The following is a 25,818-nucleotide window of genomic DNA, read 5'->3' as shown; positions in this document are numbered from 1 at the left end:
AACTAATTTTATTATATTATAAACAATAATTATAGTTGGTACTTCAGATTCGCTCTTTGAAGTTCTAAGAATGAACAACAGAATACATTCACTACTATAATAGATGTACATTGGTTTTAGAAAACCTTTAAAATAATTTATTCGAAACTGTTTCCAGAATTAAAATACATATATTTTCTTTTATGTGACAAGAAGTCTTATTTTTGGGAACCCTTTAAGGGCGAACAAGTAATATTTAAGATTAAATTTTAATCTAGTTATACATAATTACATAAAATATTTACTTAGAAATAAGCTCATTAAATACCTTATTTTTTTAGAAAATATTTACAATATACCACTTTAGTTTAAAGTACGCTCACGTCCAAATAGTATTCTTTGAAAGGATAATGTAGATATTACAAAGACTAATAATAAATAAATAATAAATAAATAAATAATACATAATAGAGCATTAAAAATATTGTCAGTTCGTATGTGTAAAAACGTGACAGTACGGTGAGAGTTATAAAACCTTTACACTAGGTACTTTCTAGAATTTTCTAGGTACACGAATAGGTACAATGTACGTACATCGTCATTTAAAGGTTAACAACGAAGTATTTAATCTTCTGAAACTGAACTCAGTAATTGGTGCGAATACTTATCAAAAATAAAGGAATTATGAAACCCTCAAACACCATAAATATGAAATAAACCATTTGGTGGCGTTTTACTTATTTTCATTTATTTCTTTGAGTTATATAGCCTTCACGTTAAAATTAATGTTTAACCGGAATACTGACGTACTATCTTCGCCCATTGTTGTGGAAAATTTCTTTGCACGTAGGAGAGAGTACGTTGAATTTGTTTAGTTTCTTGTGGTGAGCATTGTGGACAGGCTCCTCTTAGAACTAATGGCGCGAGAGCTGAAAAAAAAGCAATAATTAAGCATGAAATAAAATATAGGTAAGATTAAATTGCCATTTACCACAAAATGGAACAAATCACGGTAAATATTAAGGATGTGTGTGAGGTCAAATCCACAGTACATCTATTTATTTTTTAAGTCGGAACAAATTTCCTAATAAAAAATAAACTTTGATTTCACATAGTAAAATTGGAACAACGACAAATTATTGAATAATGTTCATTTCGTATTAAATCAGATTGATCACGCTTTTCCTAATCGACCTACTTCTTGACTAAAATTAGATTTCAATGGACCATAAAGTGTTCATGATCAAAGTAAATAGATTTTATAAGTATTAGAAATGTATATGATTTAACTTATAAATAATTTACAGAGAACGTGTGAAACTTCTTACTGAAGAATGTTTCTGTTATTTTAAACGAACAAATTTTTTTTTAGAGCTGCGCCGTTTCTCAATTAACTGTTCCACATGTGATTCACATTTTTTCTATTATTACCAACTACTCTGTTACTGTGTTACATTTTGATATTAATTCGAGATAAATGCGAATCAAGTTATGGCTTGTGGCTATAGTTGCCATGTTTTTAAGCGAGCTCGTCATTGTGGTGACGTAGTCTTGACACTATTACGAGTTTAAAAATTAAAATTTTACAATGTCACCAAATTATTGTTAAAGCACCGTTAAAATAAGACTTTACCTATATGACAAATTAGGTACTTTATTTGTTAATATAATTTATATTTTAAATAAGTACATAATTAAAATCCTTAGATGCGAAAGTATATAATTAAATAATTTCTCTTCTTCAACTTGTAATTATATTACTATCTTTTTAGGTTACATAAATCGTGAGAAAAATTTGCTACTATAGAACAACTTACTTTTCAATCGTTTTCCAATTGGATCACACGGTGCCTCTCCGAGAGCACATTTGAGTTGTCTCTGAATGAATCGCTTATCATTAAGGGCGTCCTCCAAAGCTGTGTCTGATACTTGTGGCCTTTGGCTCTGTGTAGCACACACTGCCACCATAGCACACAATACCAGAATGTATGTTAACTGTAAAAACAAAACGTAGGTCTTAATATTATTATTCTTGGTTAATTTCAATATTATTCATAAAGTATAATCAAATAGAAGAGTACGTCGGCACTTATAAGCTCATTGCATTCTTAATATATATTATTATATATATTAATATAAAATGTTTAAATGACATACAAATTATCTATTTACTATTAGGTATGTACATTTGTATAATACACTTTATTTACATATTACAAACGAGAAACATCGCGACCGGGCAAGAGACTTCTTCAGCCAAAATAAACACTGAAAAATAACTTGTATGTTTTATTAAAGCCAAACCGGCACAAGTAAACATACAAATTAGTAAAATTGTAAAAAAGTTGTAGTTGAATATGATTAATTCTTAATTAATTAAAAAAAAATAAACATGTTTTTTCTTTGGTGACCTTCTTGCTTAAATACGAGTAAATGACATGATTGTGTAGTGAAGAAACTGTGCCGACTGTAAGTCATATGTGACACGCGATTTTAAATAACACTGACACCATCGCGGAACGTGCTCAGGAATTTAATTATTAACCAATCTGCAACAATCGACGATAACACTCAGCTATCGTTTTAGTTTAATGATTTTTCATTTTACATTGAACTACCTCTTGTGTTTGTGTTTAAGCAATAAGTAAATAAGCAATAAGTTTATCCAAGTCAATTTATCCAAGGTTGCCAATTCCATTTGTTAAAAACTAGGACAAGAAAGTATATTAGTATTACACTGACGACACTAAAACTCTAGTCTAGATTATCTATGAATGATAGCAAATTTAGTAAGTGTCCCACGGCAGGGCTAAGAGCACCTCTCCCTTCGAGGAGAAGATTTGGAGTATATCACGCTGCTGCATGTTGGTAGGAACATAAGTGGCAGATATTCATCTGACACGTAGAGGTTTCCTCGCGATATAACTTTTAATTGTGGCATTGACCCTACTCTAACATACCTACCGTCAAATATTATATATAATATCTAATTAAAAACAATAGCAATTAAGCGAAGACGATTTTACTAATCTACACTTCTATTTAATATTATAAATGTGAAAGTAACTCTGTCTGTCTGTCTGTCGCTGTTTCACTGCCAAACCAATGAACCGAATTTGACGAAATTTGGTATGAAGGCTACTTTTTTTGCCTAACATATGACAACCAACCCCCTAAAACGCGAGCTCAGTCGCGGGCGACAAATAGTGTTATATATTCCTAACAGACATCTAATCCTATAAGAAAGAGAAACATATATGACAATTTGTTAATTAATAATTTAACTTACAATGACTATTGAGTAAGTAAGCATTTAGTTCGCTCTTTAGCGAGGACACCTTCTGTTTGTTTACTGAAATTATTCATCTTTGGTCCAGAATAAAGTGTATTATTATGAATTCGTTAAATCTAATTAAGACTTCAAAATTACAAACTATAAATTGTTATGAAATAAAAATTACGTAATTTTGTCACATTAGTATTGATGCAACATAATAAAATGAGGCAAGTATCAAAATACAATTAATGCCCCGGATTCTACAATATTAATACATTTTATAAAGCTAAAAAAACACCGGAGTCCTAGTTACACTTGAAACAATGACGCGTCCTGAAATAAATAGTCAGATCATTTAAGATCTATTGTAGAGAATTTCAACAACAAACCTTCACTTGCTTGACAAACGGTTTTTCCAATTTGTAATAATTTAACATTTTATACTTCATGAAGTCGAATCTAGCTATAATTAAACATAATTTACAACATTAAAACGATTTAAATTCAAAATACTTTAATTAGTAATGCTTTTACAAACGTTTGTAATATCGATGTGTCAGTTTAGAAATAACTCTTAGCTTAAAACGAAAATTTTACTCAAATGAGCTGACAACCTAAATTTAATATTAGTATTTTTCAGAATTCTAGATAAATTCAGAATATCTCCAACAAATATAGAGCATAGTATGTTTTTTTTTTGTTGAAAACTCAGGATATTTACAAAACTTTTGTAATCATCTTAACAACCCAAAAATTTAGATTATTTCTTTGTATGTTACTACAAAATTTTGCTCTTGTAAATCGTTGTTTTGCCTGTACATTAATTTTGTATTGTTTCTGCATAGAACATCTATAAAATATAAGACAAATCCAAAATGATCAATAACTGCGATTTTTTATTTTAATTTACATTTTACATAAAATGGGCTGTTTAGTTACGCACCACCATTACCGTCTTTACCATTGGGCACATGGGGCAAGTGCCCAGGGCCCCCAACTTGAGAGGGCCCCGAAGAACCAACAATTTCCTTCACACGTTTGTGCTCACGTTGACTGCTATGTATATTTTCGAAAGTGATTTGTAAGAAATAACTAACATATTTATCAAAAAAGGCTATTGACGATAGTCAATATTAAAAGTAGAAAGACGTGCTCCTCATGAAAGAAATAGATATAAGTAATATAAATTAGCCATAAGATTGTACAACTAAGTAGATACACCGTTTATTTGAAACTATACTTAAGGCCTGGCCATAAGCAAAGTATTTGTACATGGTAGTAAATATCTACCAAAAGGGCCCCAAATTCATGGGTGCCCAAGGGCCCCAGCATAGCTTGAGACGGCTCTGCCCACCAGCCTCGCTAATAAGTTATGATTACTCATCCTAACCATAATAATAATAATGAATTTGTTATTATTATTATGGATATACATCAAATTATATTTTATTGCTATTGAACTTTATTACCAATTTCAAAGCAGTTATTTTACAAGCTCAAATTACCGCATCTCTTAGCTAGATGAGCATATTTCATCTGTGTAGTAGTGTAGTATATATATACTTAAAGCAACGCTTGTAAAACATATTAAAGATTAGACGTGTGTTTGTATGTTAACCGTAAAGTACACGCTTGTCGCTCAAAATAATTTACAATAACTTATTTTTAGTTTAAATAAAGAACTCTTTTAATTTAGTTACAGTGAGTGATTCGTGATCATATTCGTCAAAATCTAATAACCTCCTTGTTTTTGAAAGTTGTTTTAAAGATTGACAAATGCAGATTTAAGATAGACATAGATCTATTTCAAGTAATTTGTATAGGATCGATTTAAATCTCGGATGATAGAAACATATGATATTATTTCGATGGAAGTGTATTATTACCAATATTTATCTTTAGGCTTTTTAGCTAATAATTTAATACATACCTATTAATTATTTATTACAGAAATACCCAGCAAAGACCCTACTCATTCTTCGTTCTTGTCAAATATAACAGATACCTACTAATCAAAGATATTACTGTTTTACCACGGACAGTTTACTATTTTTTACTAGTTCGACATATTCCTAGCAGTAAGAAAGCTAAGCAACAATGCTTAGTACTGGTGTGTTCCAGTTTAAAGGATGAGCCAGTGTAAGGTTGGTGGTGCATTGATTATATAAATAGGAAATATTAACTGGCAAGAATATGCCGCACGTAACTTTTTAGAGAGAGAGGTAGAATAAGACTTGAGCTTCGTGTTTTTGTAATTACTGACTCATTTTAGTTTAACACGAACGAGCAACCAGTGTCGTGTAATGTTGCAAACAATGAGTAAGAGGGTAATCTTTTTTCGAAGAATCAATTTGGTACAGTTACTTTCGATAGAGTAAATATTAATTTGTTGATAAGAATATAATAAAATAAAAAAAATTGTTTTATAAAAAACATATTGTTTCTAACTTCAATCTTTACTGAGTTTATTATTGCAGATGTAAAAAGTAAATATATCTTATTTTATAGTGTATTTCAGAATTTAGATAAATTATTATTTATATTTATACTAAATCTATGTGCTCTAGAATATATTAGTGTTATCAAACAATTTTGAAGATGATTCAAAATTTGGAATTATTTAAACATTTAGAAAAACCTAAAATATATATAGTTATATATTTTTTTCAAAGGATGACTAATGTTTTAAAAATATTTCGACTTAGATATTTAAGTGACAGGATTACATTTTATTATCAATGGAAAATATTAATTTAGAGTAAAATTTCAATTATTTTCTAAAGCTTACAACTTTTACAATACAATAAATTATCAGCAAAGATTAAGTATATTTATCATTATAGTTTATTTATTCAAGAATAGTCAAATATAATTTAAGGACTATATCCTTATAGATAAAATATCTAGTATAAGACAACACTAAACAATAAACAGAAAATGCGAGAAAATACTGCACGTTATATATTTTTTCGTACATTTACTATCCTAGTGGACAGGTCCACTCTAGCTAAATCTCCGTTCGAAATCAAAACTAGACGTCGTACTAAATGATACGACATATAATCGTTATAATATTTACATTTACTTGGTGGTAGATCTTTGTGCAAGCCCTTCTGTGTAGGTACCAACCACTCATCACATCACATCATCTGGTGGATAGTATGTGGTAACCACTGACAATGGGTTACCATAAATTATCACAATAAGTCGATTTTTAAAATTTTACGATTATTAAGTGCCAATTTTATTCCTTAGAGAATAGATTTGCTGGACCAACCTTGTATAAATACTGTTTGAGTCATGACACGAGGTACATAAGGATGACCATGTAATACTTTAAGTAAACCAAAAATGAGGATAATTACCGTCAAGTACAAACTGATTTAAAAAAATGCAAGTATTAATTTCTTGTAATGATTGCCCTTCGAGGTGAAGACCTATTAACATAAATATAACAACAGCGTAAAATAGGAATCTTATTTTATCCCAGAAGTCTATACATATAGAAAAATAAATGTTTTCTGATTAAGTAACTTTTTATGGGGTTTGAGTTCGTTGATGTCTTTAATATGCGAACATGTACTTGTGTTCTATTCAATCATCTAGATTCTAGATACTATATTGTATTCGATAAAATTATGTTGATAAACTGAGTTTCAATGATTGAATATCATTCCTTTAATTTATTTGAAAATATAATTTTAAAAATTAGTACTTATAAATAAACTTTGATCATTTGTTAGACGTTTTATCTTAATCAACTACACTTACAACATAAGTTAAATAAAATTAAATAGTAAACAAGTCAATCAAGCAAGTGAAAAATTGCGCCCTTCGCGAGTTCAATAATCTGCATTCGACGAAAGCTTTATAACGTGATGCGAACAGGAAAATTGACGTTATTGTGAAATCATAAAGTAATATTCTTACCTGCATCCTTATTCGTTCTGGTATAGCTTGGTACACTTTTACTTTCCGTAAGTCCCAAATGACCCGGATTTATACAGTGATTTCTAAACTGTTTCGCGGTTCGCGTGCGAATGCAAACTGGGTGCGTTGCAACGAGCACGCGGTCGTAGAGAGAATGCTTCGAAGGTAATGCCGTAACCGCTTACTTAACAAGACCCCCTCTTTACTTACCAATTTGTATATGTACAGTTCATTCACATAGAATTTGTTAAAACAAATCTATAATAACTTTGAAAAGAGGATAATCATCTGAGTATAGGTATATTGGTTATATGCTATATACAAATAAGTATATTACAAAGTTTTAAACGATAAAACCATTCAGTTAATTGTGTAGTTGTCATTTCTATTAAGATAAAAGTGAACAGAAAATTAATATTTATAATCAAATCAAATCATAACTGAATATAAAAAAGAAAGAATGACGCTAAATAACAATAAAAATTCAACAAGATCTTTAAATTAAACAAACAAGACATATTTGAAAATTGATATATTTTCATATTAATTTGTTAAATTCTCTGGAAATGAACTGTAATACTACTACGCCTTCGTTACGTGACAGAAAAATGACTAAATAATATAAAACAGACCATCCGGCACAACACTTTATTATATAAACAAAATTATAGATAAATAGACAACTTAAATTTTATTCCTTAATATTGTAACCTATAATTTAGGTCAATGTTTTACAATTCAGAAGTTCAATTTTATCGCGTTTCCGCAATTATTAATAAAAACTTACACAAACTTTATTAACGTAATCTATGTTAAATATTGTTAGTAGTTTATTATATTTTGTTATTGAGACCATATAGTAATTGTTTGTGATTAATATTTACTAATTAATTAGAACAATAAAGTGGAAATAATGTATTTGACTGAACCAACATTAAGTGATTATAAGCATATAAATTATATTTAAAACATCTTAATTATGTTTATTAAGTGCGAATATACTCTAATTACTAAATTACAATATATATCGTATACAAAAATATAATTCTAAGGATTTTTTTCTCAATGTCTTATAATTCGTATAAATTTATATGTATAAATATGTATTTAACAATATGTATTTAAACGTATAGTTATTGTAAGTTATGATGTTCTTCATGTAATTTTTTTTTCTCAGCCGTATTGACGAACAATTTTTGCCCATTCCCACGGATAGTTTCTCTGGACGTAGGCAAGTGTACGTCGAATCTGACGCGTCTCTTGCAAAGAACATTGACGACATGAGCCGCGCAACACTAGAGGGGCCAACGCTGAAAAAATATAGTACTCGATACACAGCGGGGATTACAAATTATAGTATTTATATATATGTTTGTGAACAAGAATCCATTAAGAAACTATATACTATTATAATACAAATAATTATTATAAAACACTATCAAAAAAGAGCAAACTAGTCTGTTTAGAACTTCAACCTATAATACTGCTCGTTACAAATATTACGTATTTTTTATAATAATATGAAAGAACATCAAAAAAATTATTCTTAAATTAAAAAAAAAGAATCGTATATTATAAATCAAAGAAGTTTTTATATAAAACTCCCGAAACAGTTTCGTAAAATTATCGTAATTAAATTAATTATCATTTTATATTTATTAATAAATATATATAATATAACATACATACGCATACGATGGTGTATACATACGCTCAAATCGAATATTTATAATTTTGAAAACCACTGGTAGAGCTTTGTCCGTATCAATTATTTTACAACCAAACGTTAATACCTCATATTGTTGCATTGCGGTTTGCAAAGTGAGTCAGCCAGAAACAAAAGGAACCTAACGTCTTAGATCCCGTGATTGGCGGCGCATTGACGTTGTAAGTATAATGGTCATGCACATAATTAGTTATTTACAATTAATGAAAGTAATTATGAAACCGTACTCGACCAATGTGTAGTGGACGTAGCAAGGAATAATAAAAATAATTTTAAACAATACGTACTTCTGAGTCTTATACCCACGGGGTCACATGGCCCCTCTCCTAGAGCACATTTAATGTGCCGCTGCATAGTTCCTCGGTCAGTTAAAATTTTCTCTAACTGAATATCAGACATCTGTGGCAATGCCATAACTGAGATGTAGATGAGACTCAGAAAAATGATCGACAATAAACCCTGAAAATAAAATAAATAGGACTATCAAGGTGTCTCGGAATACTTTTGTTTTACGTTATTTACTTAAAAAATAATTGAAATGTTATTAGCAGTTATTTTATTCTTTTATTTTCAAAGTTAGCATCTGACCTACAAATCTAAACGAAGACCGGTTAAAAGTCAATAAATATTTATTAAAAACAGGTTATATTACATCCGATCATATATACATTTGTCACAATATTTACAAATTTTAATTAATTTACTAATTAATTTAATTCAATTCTATAACACATTCTTTTATTTATACAAAAATATTACAAAGATATTTTAAATAAGTTTTTCTATTACTTTACAAGTATCATCATGATGATGATATGAACTCTAGAAATAGCCGCGAAAAAATAATTAAACGATCTAATTCTTATATAATTCTTACCCCAAGGGTTCTTTGCAGATGATCTATAATATAAAATTTATAATATTTTCATTCACCTAGAATGAAATATTATAAATTTAACGTATTTTTACTACAACATCAACGACTCAGATGTTTGATTACGTTTTTTTAAGAGTAAACTATAAAATAAATAAATAAACTGATTATTAACACATACCGGTCTTATATACGTACATAAAGTATCCAAAGTGTAGGAAATAACACAAATTGATTCGAATTTAATTTTAAGCAGTTATTGTTAAAATATATGATCATTAAGTTCCTTTCATAGCGGAATAGGTTTAGCAAATTAGCAATTAATTAATGTGGAATAAAATGCAACCGATCTGCATATAGTGGTTTACAAAAAGACGGAAGATTGTATTAATCGGACATGGCCAGTCATGAACCTTGAAAGTTCATTTCAAGTAGGTATGCCAAAGTTTCTTGTTTTGTCAAGTAGCATTTGAAATTTTAATGGTGTACCGTTCTTTGTTCGTATAATTTTCAAGAGTCAAGCGAGCACTTATTTTATGTTTTTGCAAGTCTTAAATCAGATTATTCTAAATATTTTTGTATTAATTTTTAGTTTATGATGACTCATCATGAAAATTGAAAATAAAGTATTGTCAATGATATATTTATTTTAACATTTAAAATGTAGAGATTATATTAACAATAATAGCAATATTTACAAAGGGGCCGAGCTATATAACTTTATTTGACAATGTGTAGCAAATGTTAATATGTAGTACGTAGGTAGATATACCTTGACTTTTAATATAAGAAAATATTGATATGGAATAGGGTTTTGGCTTGGTATGTTTATTTTTTCCGTTTTTTTTGTTCCATTGTGTTCAAAGTTATTATTATTATTGTTAGTATTTTTGAACCAGAGAAACTTTGTACTAAATTTAAATAACTACTCATAAAATAAAATCTATTTACCGTGCTTTAGTTTCATAAAGCAATACGATTCTCGCTTACTTTCAAAGAAATCCAGAATTTATGTATGAAAATATGGCATATAAATGCAAAGTGACCCGAGAAAGCTGATTTTAGATGGAGGCTTAGAAAATTATAACTTGAAATTGTTCACCAAGATTTCCTAGGAGAGTACTCCGCCATTTTGAAAAAGGGATTAAATTTTGCTTTGTTTTTTTGCGAAAAATTGACTTTCTGTCATGATATGAGAATTGTGATTTAATACTTTTTTGTTGCTTTTATTACGCTCTATAATTTACGTCATATGCATTTGTACATTGAAATATGTAAAATGATTAATGACTGAACTAGAGACAATCTATATGTACCTACCTATATTTCACGAAGACTATTTATACCAGTAATTTCTTGTGCATTAAATTGTTGTACGCCTTTAAATGTTGCATAATTTTTCAGTGATCGACTCATTATTTAGCTAAGAATAAACTAAGAGGAAAGCTTTAACTCATTCCTGTGTTAATTACGATACTTTAAAAAAAACTACCTAAAACGATTTTTAATATCTTAAAACAATTATGTATAAGCTATATCAGTGTATTCGATTCCTTGGTATATAATGATAGTAATATCGCTTATGTCTTTTAATAGGATACAAGCTATCGACCACGAGACTACCTTTCATTAAATCTATTGAGTGATTTCCGTGTACCTATTGCAAATATGCAAATTTTTAAAATATTTATTTGAGACTATAAATTATTACTGAATTAAATACCAGTACGTAATAATATTTTTAATATATTATTTAAAATATATATTTTCGTCCTTGAATATGAATTTTTATGAACGTAAATATTACGATATTTATCTTTGGAATCAAACATTTGTAAATTTATTTATTATAAACCGCAATAATATGCTTACTAAACACGGACAAAATTTACATTATATTTAGTATTTTTTCCTAACAAATATAATCAATGTAGGTAAGTACCATCATATTGTATAACATAATATATTTAATATCATATATTTATATATTTAACAGGATTTAAATATAAATTTGAAATGATTACAGTTTTAAAATATACTGTATAAAGTAACTCCAGTTTACGTACCTAGTCAGTCTAATTAACGCATTAAGCACTTCCCGGAATCCCTTGTCTTGTGTGCCACATAAGCTGTTAATCTCTCAACGCCAACAAAGGGACAAAAATATAGTACATATTATAATTTATAAATACCTTCATTATCACTATAAAAGCTTCCTCGAGCTTACGACTATGCTTCAAATAGATCCTTACGATGACTACTGATAATTTTCATTAAACTTTTATGTTACGACACCAGTATTTGGGCAACGTACGGACGACGCATAGGGACAGACTGCCCGTAATCATCGTATTAACTAATCTAGACTCCCTCCCCCTGTTTGAGGTGATTAGGCGTCAATGTCTTATGATAACTCGTTAACACGAAATTCGACCGGTATTTGTACTATTAGTCAAAAATGCGCCGATAGTTTATAACGAGAAACTTAAACATTTGTAGAATTATCTGCAAATAGAAGCGGAAATATGATATTTTTTAATTCTATTCTTTTAGGCACCAATTCAAATATAGTTAAATGACAGACTCATTTTTCCTTGACATTCATTAGATATAGGTATACATTTTGGAATAACTAGTCAACATCATTTGATTTAATTTATTTGGTTAGATCTAAATCCGTAGGTATGCGTTGAATAACATATCAGCCAACAGTTGGCTCAGCTAGTTAGCTCATTTTTTGCGGTAAAGTTTATGCCTAGTTTCCGATATTTTATAAATATATCTGCAATACAATGAATCAAATGAAACCATATATTTAAAACAAACGCGTCTTATGTTAAATAGCTAGCTAGCGTCACAGCACGCACACAATCATATCGATCATCATGGACATCGTGTGATGCAGAGCGCTTGAAAAACGATAGCTGATGTTACTCATACTATATTTTACTATAATTTGGTTATTTTTTGTTGCGATTGGAACGCAACAATCAAGTAGACTTATAAATAATGATAATAAAAGTGAACGTTATATATTTTTTAAGTCTTTGTTCCGTGTCACATATTATGATCATTATTACATAGCTAAGTATTTTATTTTCAATTTAATTAAGTTTTAACACTTGGATATAATTAACCAAACATAAAAACTTATGCTAACTTATGCCATTGTATTATAATTGGAACACAGTGTAAGATTCCAACATTTTAAACAATAAATAATAAATATATATAAATATGGTAGGCACTAATACTCAGCAGCGCCAATTACTTAGTTGATAGGACTAGGAAGTATCATAGTTAGTATTAACATACTTTTAGTCAATATAAGTTTCGCTCTACCCTTAACCTGCCTAGTTAATAATAATCATAGTACGCAACATTGACGACAATAGTTAGTAGTAGTAAAACTAATTTTATATAGCTTTTTTTTCTTCAATATCATTTATGCAGATACACAAATCAGATTAAGTTATTTATTAATTTCACAAGAACTTTAACAAAAAAAAGTGAACTTTTTGCTTAATGTAATCTTAAAATAGCAAGACCTGCATGAGGAAATGTCCTTAGTGAAAATGTCAATTTCGATTTGGCACAGACTATATAGCAATCCAAAAGAATTGTGCAACTTTATACAAATTCACACAATGAATGTCGTTCGATTAAACTTTCTATATTTTATTTGAAAATAAACTATTACTAAATAGTTTAAATAGTAAACTATATTGATTTTTACTTACTGTGAATTAATTGTGATTGTAAACATGAGAAATACCTATAAGCTGCCTAATTAACGACTTGTCAGTCAATCATATGTTAGTAATTAATTATGTCAGTGTTTGTTTACTAATGACAGTTTTGATAATCATAATACAATGAATCTTCCTGGAAATGCTGGAGAGTCGTCGTGTAAGCGACAAGAAAATGGCGACGCTACAACAGAACCTGACCGCCCACTTAAGAAAGCACGCTTTGCTTGGGAAGTTAAAGGAAAATATCATTTGAGAAATGAGATTTCAGATGAAAAATCTAGTACCTTAAACGAAACTGATAGAGCCGGCTCCTCATCGGAACATGAGTGTGAGGCAAAATTAGTAGGAAATACTGAACAAAACCTTGAAATTCTTGGTGATTATCTATTGAAACAGGATTTCAATTCCTTAGATTCTATCACTGATACCAATACATCACTATTGCCTAGTTCAAGCATACCAACAGAAAAACTGTCATACCCGAGATATATTAGTACATTTGAAAGTAGCAGCCAAGACTTCAGTGGAAGTAGCAGCAGTACTGGTGAACGAATGTCAATTCCTAAATCAATGGTTTATTCTAATAAAGACATAGAGGATCAGTGCATTGCACGATGGCAAGCAAGACAGGTAAAGTTGAATAATAAAATGAACTATCAACATGATTTAAAGGATAATTTTCATTTTTTTTTTTGTAAGTTGAAACTTTGTTTGCAAAATAAAAGAAATTCATATTCCTAATTATTGTAATACTAATTAAATTCTCTAATATACTTAATTGAAATATTTTTATAACAACATGACTATTTATTTCAGATGGCAAAATGCTTTGTTGACAATACAATAAACCGTGTCCTAGATAACTGGATGATAGCTCCCTTGCCTGCTGACATGGACAATAACAGAGTTCTTGCTCTCGATGCAGCAGAATTTATCAACAATTTGCCGGGTGACAATAGTATAGAAAATGAGGCTATACTTATGGCAATATCTGCACATGGCTTACAAAACAATTCAAGTTCAAGTAGTAGCAATGAAAATGAGCTATCACAAAATTCAAGCAAAGATTTATTTTTATCACCACCTGCAAGCCCCCTTCTATCAGATGATGATACTAATTCAGATCCTAAACTAAATAACGATAAACAAATTAATCTCGAAGAGACATCTACCAGTGGATTAGACATGTCATGGAACTTCACAAAGGATGTAAAACAGAATGCCAATAGTAATTTACCTTTGTCATTTTATCCCGAAACATCCAGTTCTTCTTATCCATATTATAATGACTCTGATAATCTAAATAGTAGCAATAATGATTATGATGGAGATGAGAATGTCAACTCTAATGATAATGATATCATGACAAATCATTATGATTTTCTTGATGCTGCTGTTTCATTTGCTATACAATATAAGGGTCTTACTTCGTATGGGACAGATTATGGATAATATACAAGATAAAAAAATAGCATAGATATTTGCTGACTTAAATTTATTATAAGTAGTTTAACCACAATAGATTTTCGGTTGTAAGATGTAAGTGGTGCAAAATAGGTTAACAATTTAATGTGAATATATTGTTATAGTGCCGTGCATACTGTCTGTTACCATGTTTATAATTAATTTAAAATCTATACTGCACAAGATACAAAATCTTTTGCCATGCCATTATTATGTCATTCAACAAAAAGATTTAGATCTGATTTTGTACATATCTTATTTGTTATAAAGACCATACTGTTTAATCTAGATTTTTAAGCAAATGTATAATAATTTTATATGAGTTGATCATATTTGGTAGCAATTTGGATTTGTGTTATATAAAGTTCAAATGTACATTAAAATATAGGTAATATAGTAGTACTTATTAATATTCCATTATTATTGAAATTGTGCACACACTGAGGGGTTTAATCATGAAAGTGATTTATTAATCTACAAATATCATTAGAACTTGGAATATTTACAGTAACAAAACCCCATTTAAATATTATACATATATGTACAAATATGATGCTTAGATTTTGTGTAATTATCCAATATAATTTGAAACTTGCTTTAAAGTATGACAGTTGTTGGAAAGTTGCAAAATAATTGTGATATTATTTTAAACTAAACTCTTGAAGTAAAAATCAATTTTATTAGAAAGTACAAAGTATTAATATAAATTCATATCAAGGTGGATAGTAAGGTTGCAGATTTATTAAATGATTATTTGATTTACTTATATATAAGTTATGATTTATTATATTTTTATACACTCATATTTAATGTATTACTTATTTTGCTGTTGATAGTTATATACTTACGGATGTAATGTAAAAGGGCTTATTCTGATAGACATAGCTGGATTGTATGCCATAATGACATGAGTAATTATATTGTCAATAAAAATATATATGTATAGCCTATGCATTCTATTTCTAAATGCCTGTAACATCTCATGTACTCAGAATGTGTTAAAGCAATGATCTTGCTTTTTATTTAACATATCTCTCGAAAGTCTGCTAAAAGATTAAATAAACGAAATTGTGTTGTCATTAGCATAAAAAGTGTGCAAAATATCATTACACTGATTGCACATTTCCGTGGGGTCCAAAAAAGTCCTATGATAAGTAACAAGTTGAGTCATTATCTTGTAACTAGATAGATTTGTTACCAACACCAAATATATTCTATACCTATATATTCCAACCATAAAAGCCAACCATTCAAATAAACAACATTTGACAGCAAATTGACGCGATATTATTGGTCGAGAGCTTGATTAATCTATGATATTCTCTGTGGGTGGAGAAAAAATGGCGATTTGGACATCGACGAAACTTATCGCAATTTTGGAAATAAAATTAAAATGGAAATAGGTAGTTAAGTGCAATAGTGTTATATTATAAATAAAGATATATCAATCAAAAAGTCTTAAGTAGTCTTAAGAGTTATTGAAAAAACGCATGAAATACAAAAATCTAAGGTTTGTTCATCTTTATTCCTACTTTAATTGGAATAGGCTATAGAGTATTCGATCAATCGTCTCGAATTAAAAAAATACTTGGTTTTGAATTTATTCAAATAAAATGATTGTTTATCTCTGGATATCAGACTTTCAAAAGGTTCTCTCCTATCAGCATTGAAAATTTAATACAAACTACTTGTATATATATATGTACTATGTCCCATATTGTCAACTCATCCCTTGCCAGGTATTCTTGTATGTAGGTAGGTAAGAAAACCAACATAGTTGGTTCTTTTAAAATAAAGTATTTCTTCTGCAATATCCCGTAATAAAATGGATTGTCCATTTTAACAAGTCTTTGTTTTCAAGTTGAGGCATTTTTTTTTTCGTATATTGCCAGACTCATCATTTTTTTATTATATGATTTCGGACATCTAGGCGGTGCGGATAAAACTTCAAATTATGACACCATGTCCAAAGGTGAAATTTAACTGTCGGAATTAATCCAAACAATTCACACTTATTCTTATTCTCACCAATACTTCATTAAGTTTATTATTATTATTTAAATATCAGCCTTTTCTTATATAAAAGGTAACTTAACATAAAATAAAAAATCCTCAATAACAATTTTATTATTGCTTGTTATTATTCACATAATACAAAATAAACTATGCACAAGTTTAAGACCACTGATGTAATTCTATTTGACTTTATAAAATATTCTGAAATACAACTTGCTATCATTCACAACAGTTTTGTTTTTTGTACGATGGGCTGAACGAAAGTATATATTGCGTTTTATTTTGATCTTTATATCTAATGTTGGAGAACTACACATAATATATACGTCGTAAGGCCCAAAGTACGCAACACATAACGTGTTTAACTAATATACATAGCAGCAGTCTCCCGTAAATAATTGTGATGCTCACACGACAATTAACATTACATTACATTCATGGCCGCATATCCTAGTTAATAAATTTCTAATTTATCAGTAACTGTACAATTGTTAATTATTCGTCGATTTATTAAATATATATACAAAATTATTTAAAAAAAAATCATCTTCCGCCGAATGTTTTATCTATTATAACTACTTACTCAATTATATTTTATTGAAAAAATATTACCAAAATAATTTGGGATCATAAAGGTATGATCAAATCAGATGTTAATTGTTTGTAACACGGCGTTAATATAATTTACATCACGTAAGAAAAAGCAAATGACTAATTCGGTGGATATTTCTATAAAGGAAATTTAAAAAAAGTGCATCTATTAAACCCACAATATTGTTTTACAACTAAATTAGACTATTTTATTTTTATCGATGTATAAAAATTGTATGTATTTTCATCACAATAAAGAACATTCTTAAACATATAATAAGTGAAAAAAAAATGACAGACGTGACTATACCTTTATATTGTTTACCAATTAAGTGAGTATGGTATGGTATAAAAAAAAAACAACACCTGACAAGAGCCGCGCCCACTCAGTTGTTAAGTGGTCAGGTAAGTTTACCTGGGGATACATATTGTGCTAAAAATTGTTTGTTAATCTACATACATAACAACTCATATTACTTAAACATGTCATGGTATTTATGATAAAATAAATAAATATGTTATTTCTCTCAATCTCATTGAATATTTAAAAATAAAAATAAAAATTGTTATCAAAAATCTTGTGTATATAACTTAGGCACTAGTTTGCTGCGTTTTTTTATTGTACATACAAAATGATGCTATACAATTATTGGATCTATGTACATACATTTTTTTTTAAATAAAGTTAATAAATTGTCTTATGGTTAAAATGGTACGACAGTTACTGTCTCAAAGCAATCTCTTAACGGGTCTCGGATTAGGTTGAAGACTACGAGATTTATTTTTAAACAATTTTAAAACTAAAATTATTTTTAAAGTCACAGATAAAATAAATCATCACAACCGAGGGACAGCGTTCCAAACACTAATTTCCATGAAAACAAAATGTAAGCTAGTATACAAGCTGCTCTAAAACGAATATTAAAAATCTATTACAGATAATGGCACAAGATGTTAGAGGGCACTAAATAACTTCAAAGTAAAATACAATCAAAATGTATGTGGTTTACAAACATATTTCATGACCAAGAACAGTAAAAAATTGACAACAATATTTCAAATTAAGATTAAATTGATATCTTGAACTAAGTTTGCACTTCTCACTGAGCCCAGACAAAGGATATTGCGGTTGATGAATAGTAAACAAAAATAGTATGTTTCAATCTTAGTCACAACCGCTCACTTTCCCAGAGCACTCTTCAGTTTTATATAATCTCAGTACATTATTCGAAACACTACAGAAATATTTACAATTCTTATGATACACACTTACAGTTAAAAAATCTTCAAAAGTTAAAAAATTGACAAACACATTTTAACACTCTTATATTTAACAAAGCGTATGGATTCATCATATTTACAGTTATTTATGTAAAAATAATGCGTATTATTACATGCAATCTAGGGCACCAAATGAAAAGTAGGTAATTATAAATATAATGAAAGCACATTTTTTTATAATCATTGTTTTAGTACCAAAGCTCTTAGGAGCCTTTAAAAAGCTAATTGCGTGTTCACAACTAAATATCTTGCATTAAAAAACATTTGAGAAGTATGTAAAATTATAATGTAGCACATTAAATTATATTAAACACTTAAAAATGTGTATGAATAACAAACATTTCAAATATGCATGAAAGGCAAGCATTGGTATATTTATTTTTTCCTTATGAGTTTTTTTGTTTTTATTTCATGTAAAATAATACCAAATATTTAATTTAAAGGATATAGTTTTGTTATTGGGATATTTAGTAAGAAGGCCCTTTTTCATCTCTGGTAGTTTAGTTTTGTAGACTTTAAGAGCTGCATAAAAAATATTCGAGAATAATGCAGAAGTTACTTGCGAAACTCATTTTAAAATTTATGGACAAGGACCCTTAATTTCTATTGAATATATTTTGATATTTCACAATTATTATAAGGCGGAAGTTTAGACTTAAGTTTACTTTAAAAAATATTTACAATATGCACAAAGAATAAAGCGACACACGAATAGCCGCTAAATAATCGGCCAGCTTTATATTGCTTAATCCAATTTAACACCATGTCACACCCAACTGTCATTTTAATTTGTTTTTTTTTTTTTTTTAATATACAAAGGCATATTTTATATTTGTCAATGGCAGCTGAATGTGGTATGATATTTATTAGTATTCTGGTATTAATTTTCTAATGAGAAATCACATTACATTGCTTTAACAATTACGCCTAAGCAGGCTCAAATTTAGAAAACTTTTTTTTTTTAATTCAAAACTTATATCACATTCTTTAAATTGAAAATAATAATTAGTTAAATTTTTATCAAATGATTGTTGTTGAATGCAGTATATTGTTTTACAAAAAAAAAAAACAATATTATTTGAAATAAATTAATAGATGCAGTTTATCCACAACTTACTAATAAATAAAACAGGCTAGTTATTTATCTGCAATTAAGTAGTTTAGCTCCAATTGCATTACTTCAAGATTAAGTTGTTCTTGAAGTTGTCCATTCAATAACACAATTCTAAAATTCTATCCATGAGATCCTTCATAGTGACTCTAACCAAAACAATCCAATAAATTACTAGTCCATATATGAAAAAGTGAAATAAATACTTGTGATGTGTGTAGGTGAGCTAGTCGGCTCATATGTGAGACAGGAGAGGTAAGTGGCACAACACTATGGTTTAAACTTTACAAGGGGTATGTTTTTAGAATGTAGGCACTTGTCGCAAACCCACTCCGCATACACTTCCGCCGTTAACAATTGAAAAGCTGGCTCTGTTAGGCCAGTGCATCCTCTGAAAATGAAAAAAATTTTTTAACCATTAAATTCTAACAATACCGTTTATATTATTGTCTAATAAAGATATTTAAAAAAAAATAGAATTTTGTTTAAAAACATTATTACTAAATTAAATTATGTTGATTTAATTTCGTGCAGAAGATTCAGACATTATTTTCTCAATTATCCTACACTGTGGTTCCTAAGACATAAACAAATGGATGTTTGATTAGACTTTTTTACTTCTAGACATTGTTTTCCTCATTCAAGCAATTTTTTTTAGTGTATATATAGTATGCATATTTATATATTATTTTTCTAATGACATGAATCTCATTTTAGCCTGTTTCATAGTTTTTATTTTGGATACTTAGAATAAACTATTCCATCATACTTAGTTATGTTAAATAAGGTTTGTTTAAAATTTTCTTATTTTTTTTCAAGTATATAATAATCACCAAGGCCTACTGGTAGTGCAAAATTGTATAATCAACTAAATGGTCTAACTATTTAAGTGGAGTTGCACAGATAGACTAACAAAATATAGTTTTAAAATTAATTCTTACCTGTGGAACCAAAAATTACATCCAGATTCGCATAATATAGCTTGATCATTATCGTGTACTTCCTTGTGACATACTCCACAAGGATATATCGGGGGAGCATTTGGATTCTGAGGGTTAAACACCATGGGTTGGTCAGGGGGGTATACTTTTCCTGCACTCACTGGCATTGGTTTAGGTCCAAACATCCCCATGCTTTGACCCATAGGCCCAACTCCTTGTCCTCCTGGCCCTCCCATAGCCATTCCACTCATACCTTGAAGTGGTCCACAACTTCCCATATTTCCTGGCCCAGGACCCATACCCATTGAACCATTTCCTCCCATTCCCATAGGAGGGCCGTGACCCATGTGGTTTCCAGAGTATGGTGGTCCTGGACCCATTGATGACATAGGTCCATTCCCTCCCATAGGTCCACTTCCCATACCTGAGCCCATTGGACTTCCATGTCTCATAGGACCACAGTGACCAGGTCCCATACCTCCACTTTGCATTGGACTTGGTGACATTATTGAACTACTGGGCCCCATGGATCCATTTGAACAACTAGGACCCATTGGTCCATTCATGCGAGGAACATTCATACCTGGTCCACCTCCTCCCATTGGTCCATTAATAGGCCCATTCATTGAACCTGCACCAAGTGGACTATGCATTGGTGGGCCCATTGGGCTGTTACTCATGTGGCTTCCAGCCATAGATCCCATATTCATTGGACTGCCCATTGGTCCTGATGACATAGGTGAGCCCATGGGCATGGAATTCATTGGACTCATTGGACTTCCCATTGATCTTGATGTAGGTCCCATACCTGGACCCATACTATGATTACTCATCCCCATATTAGGTCCTCCCATTGGAGACATACCACCCATATGACCCATTGGACTCATATTACCCATTGGACTTATACCACCTCTTGTTGGCATTTGCTGATTCATCGGACTCATTGAGTGGGGTAAAGGGCTCATGTGTCTCATTGGTGGCCCACCCATACTATGTCCCATTGGGCCCATCATTCCCATGGGGCCATTTTGACTCATCATTGGTCCATTCTGACTCATCATGGGACCATTGTGTGACACTGTCGAGGGTGAGTCATCAAAAGGGTTAGATGCAACGATTGTGTCTCCATAGCCTGTTAATGGTGGGGGTAGTAAGTCTTGTGCTGTTGGTGGTGGCTGAGGAGTTGTTAAGGCATTATTAGCATTTGAGGTTTTTCTCCGCTTTTTTGGATTACTCGGTGCTGGTGCTGGGGGTGTGGGTGTATCCATTGGCGGTTTAAAATCTGGTGGACCTAATCCAGGCCCTGGTAGCCTGTATGAAGGCATACCTGCCAGATTGTGACTCATCTTGATATTATACTTTTCCAGCTCTAACAACCATTATGAGGAATTTTAGTCTAAAATAAATACTTTAGAAAATATATTCACACTTAAGGCACCGCATTGTCACGAGAAAGCGCAATAACGTGCCGGAAGACTGGTTGAGTCTATTTCTGTAACAAGAAAAAAAAATCATCCTCCACAATAAGCTAACAACCTAAAATATAATCGCACTTAATTAAAACTGTTTTATAACTTGTGTTTGCTAATAAAGTCCATGGGCGCCAATGATTACGTTATGAAGTAGAAACATTAGTAACCTTCTCATTATAAATGCATAAAAATGCTGAGGACCATATAAATTGTTAAGATATATTCGCTGTAAACTAGATAGAGGATACATAAAAATTTAAAACTTACTGCATTATCAATTTAGCATCGGAATTACTGATTATTTTTTTGTCCTCATCAAGACCCCAAGGCAGGCGTGCAACATATGACAAAATACCAAAAGAAAACCACTCCTTAACTCAAGTTCTTGCTATTCACAGTAGGATTTTAGATTGATTATTGTTTTAACACACATCAAGTACACTTATAATAAGTTATATCATTTCTTTGAATGCATTTTTTATTTACGACTCACGATATTCCAAACAACACACGCCACATTCACGATGTATTTTTATCAGAGAATTGCCGCTAGGGGTCGTCTTTTGTTTTTTGTGTATTCATATCTAAGGCAAAGGAATATTTTATTCAGACTAGTAAGATTTTCAAAATAGCTTTGTTTTAATTAAAATGTTTCCATAATACAATATCCATAACTATATATTATAGAATATAAGAAATATTTTATTTAACATTATATATAGTTATTAGCATAATTTGCTAGGTATAAGCCTTAAACAATTTCCGTTCAGAAAATAAGCTGTCATTATGTCATATAATAAAGTGACAATTTCTTCATAAATATATTAATTTTTAGGTTAAAAGAATTACAGAATATCAAAATAGGATAAGATATTTATGATTATATCATTTTAAAATTTTCTGCGATGGCTTTAAACAGGTTATTCGCAGGATTAAGTATAGCCGTAACTCCAAGCGTACTAGGTAGACGAACCATCCAAATAGCTGCAATAAACTATGCCAGTAAACCTAATCTCGTTAAACCAAAGCCTGGATTTGGAAAAAGTTATAGAAGAATAGTACACTTTCCAGAAGAGTATACAGTAAAGCCTTTAGAAGTTACAAACTTGGCTGGCCGGGATCCGGTATCAGGTAGATAAGTCTTAAATTATAATATTATTTTACGAAATTCAATAATCTTTTACTAAAAATATTTCTTTCCATTAAAGGAAGAGTTGTAGCAAAAGGTATTGGTGGAGGAATAAAACACAAATATCACTGGATTAATTGGTTCAGAGATGGTCCAACAGAAGGTCCACCTCAAGAGGAAAAAGTTATTCAGGTACAGAGTATAAGCTAATTATTAGACAACAAGATATGACTTTTGTGGTGAAGTAATTTATACCATGTTATATGTTTTAAGATCTTAGAATGTGGCTGTAGAACTGCCCATGTTGCCCTAGTAGCTGTTGGTGATAAATTAAAATACATACTTGCAACAGAAAATATGAAAGCTGGGGACATAATTAAAACATCTCGTCATCTACCCAGGATACCAGGTTTGGAAATATAGTAATCCTCATATAATAATCAATTGAAAGAAACTTTAACCAGAAAGTAGTTTTAAAGATTATTTATTCAATTATTAAAATCAATTACACAGAGACAATTTCTCAAATCTGCACATGAATTTTGGGCTGTTTACATAAAAATGTAATGCTTTATTCTAAAAAAGAATCAGTATACTAGTGTAGTATTATATATAATATAAAAAAAACTAAGCAATCATATTTGTTTTTGCAGTGAGGGCAAATGAGGGTGATGCATATGTATTAGGAGCTCTTCCAACGGGAACACTAGTTCATTGTATAGAAAAAGAGCCAGGTATGTAAGCTGATAATTTCATACAAATTATAAAATATATGTATCTGTTTCTTCTCATTCAAATCAGACAGTGGTTTTTGTGAATGACAATACCAAAAAAGACAAGCATAATTGTAATACACACATTATGCATTGTTGTTACCAAATATGTTTAAAAATAGTTTCATATTACATTCTACCTATCTGTATCGACTTCACACAAGCATAATAAAGTTCTGTATATACCTATTAATTAAAAACAAACAAAAAGAAAAATTATTGTTTTTATCTGGCTAGGAAAGTTGAAATACTTGGCTTTTCTCTACTGATTCAACTACATATAAACCCGAGGAAGGTTTATATGTAGTTGAATCACTCTGCTTATCAATGCAAAACACATTAAAATTAATTGCATAGTTTAAAATATCTAAGCATACAGATGGCGGGTAGTGACTGTTTTATACTCTGTAGTGTTCATTCATTATAGGTCAAGGTGGGCTGTATGTGCACGCAGCGGGGACTTACGGCACTATTTTAAGAAAGCAGGATGATCGTGTAATTGTCCAGATGCCATCAAAGAGGCCATTCAGTTTTAGCCAATATTGCATGGCTGTTGTTGGTTTGTTAAATTTTATAATTAAAATAATTTTTCACAGAAATATTAAAGTATTCTCATTTTGCCTGAATCAAATGAAGTTAGTTCCATCACTTTGGTTTTATTGATATATTATGTACTGATATAATAAAATACATGAGGGAATCTTGATGTAGTTACCACCTTCAATTTAAAATAAAAAAGTAATTAAATATAAAGTAAATCAGAGAAATACGATAACTTCAGATGTTTAAATTTGCAATTAATGGAATGTATCATGTTGTAGGCCGGTTATCGAACATAGAGCATGGTACAACACCAATAGGTTCTCCACAACGCAACAGATGGCTTGGCAACCGCCCAAGATCAGGACTTTGGCGTAGGAAGGATGGTAGACACGGAAGAAAGATCAAACCTCCAAAGCCAGTGAAAGAAATTACTCATCCTACGAAATTCCCATTGCCAACTATTCAATTGAACATGCATCCCTAAATATGTAATGATTAAATAAAGTAAATGTTAGTACATAGTTATTTTTATTTTTCTAATTTTTTAGTTAAACATTTTCTGTGTGTTCTTTGTTTATACATCATTATATTGAACACACATTAACATGTATGTACAGTCGGGATAAGAAAAGGTTCGTCACCTTAAGATCTATTTTCGTGTGCTCAGTATGAGCGATAATCTGCTTTACCGATTAAGTATGACATATTGCGTCGCAAACGCAATGTAATTATAAGTCGCATCTAGCAAAGAGTATAATAGCGTTTAAAAGCTATAATAATAATAAGAAGAAGCCGTCAAACGGAATGACAATTACCAACTTTTCACAAAACGTCATAGCCCTTCGTGAATGCTCGTGCAACATCGGATATTAAGACATTGTCTTGTCTCTTATAAAAGAGAGTGCATAATAGTAATCCTACTTCCTACTAATATTTTAAACGCGAAAGTTTGTGTG

General features: G+C 30.0%; 4 protein-coding genes across 4 annotated transcripts; 2 read left to right on the top strand and 2 right to left on the bottom strand.

Moving 5' to 3' along the window:
- Positions 1-708: 708 nt before the first annotated feature.
- Positions 709-12,110, bottom strand: LOC113398536 (ejaculatory bulb-specific protein 3-like). The gene is made up of 5 exons (XM_026637315.2): positions 11,979-12,110; positions 9,200-9,371; positions 8,378-8,496; positions 1,797-1,974; positions 709-908 (listed from the first exon to the last, which is right to left on the bottom strand). Exons 1-5 carry the CDS (start codon positions 11,982-11,984, stop codon positions 769-771), a joined length of 615 nt encoding a protein of 204 aa, XP_026493100.1. The 5' UTR covers positions 11,985-12,110; the 3' UTR covers positions 709-768.
- A 1,259-nt stretch (positions 12,111-13,369) lies between these two features.
- On the top strand, positions 13,370-15,952 carry LOC113398534 (probable myosin light chain kinase DDB_G0279831). Its single transcript, XM_026637312.2, has 2 exons — positions 13,370-14,168; positions 14,355-15,952. Exons 1-2 carry the CDS (start codon positions 13,662-13,664, stop codon positions 14,988-14,990), a joined length of 1,143 nt encoding a protein of 380 aa, XP_026493097.1. The 5' UTR covers positions 13,370-13,661; the 3' UTR covers positions 14,991-15,952.
- A 1,159-nt stretch (positions 15,953-17,111) lies between these two features.
- On the bottom strand, positions 17,112-22,968 carry LOC113398533 (protein pygopus). Its single transcript, XM_026637311.2, has 3 exons — positions 22,685-22,968; positions 20,943-22,437; positions 17,112-20,392 (listed from the first exon to the last, which is right to left on the bottom strand). The coding sequence occupies exons 2-3, from the start codon at positions 22,289-22,291 to the stop codon at positions 20,272-20,274; spliced, it is 1,470 nt and encodes a 489-aa protein (XP_026493096.1). The 5' UTR covers positions 22,292-22,437; positions 22,685-22,968; the 3' UTR covers positions 17,112-20,271.
- Positions 22,969-23,230: 262 nt separating this feature from the next.
- LOC113398535 (large ribosomal subunit protein uL2m) lies at positions 23,231-25,379 on the top strand. The gene is made up of 6 exons (XM_026637313.2): positions 23,231-23,548; positions 23,626-23,738; positions 23,820-23,955; positions 24,200-24,280; positions 24,747-24,878; positions 25,141-25,379. Exons 1-6 carry the CDS (start codon positions 23,323-23,325, stop codon positions 25,344-25,346), a joined length of 894 nt encoding a protein of 297 aa, XP_026493098.1. The 5' UTR covers positions 23,231-23,322; the 3' UTR covers positions 25,347-25,379.
- Positions 25,380-25,818: the final 439 nt, after the last annotated feature.

Source organism: Vanessa tameamea, chromosome 14 (assembly GCF_037043105.1).
Source record: "Vanessa tameamea isolate UH-Manoa-2023 chromosome 14, ilVanTame1 primary haplotype, whole genome shotgun sequence".
Classification (NCBI taxonomy): Eukaryota; Metazoa; Arthropoda; class Insecta; order Lepidoptera; family Nymphalidae; genus Vanessa; species Vanessa tameamea.
Note: the sequence above shows the minus strand (reverse complement) of the source record. Positions and strands in the feature narration are given on the sequence as shown.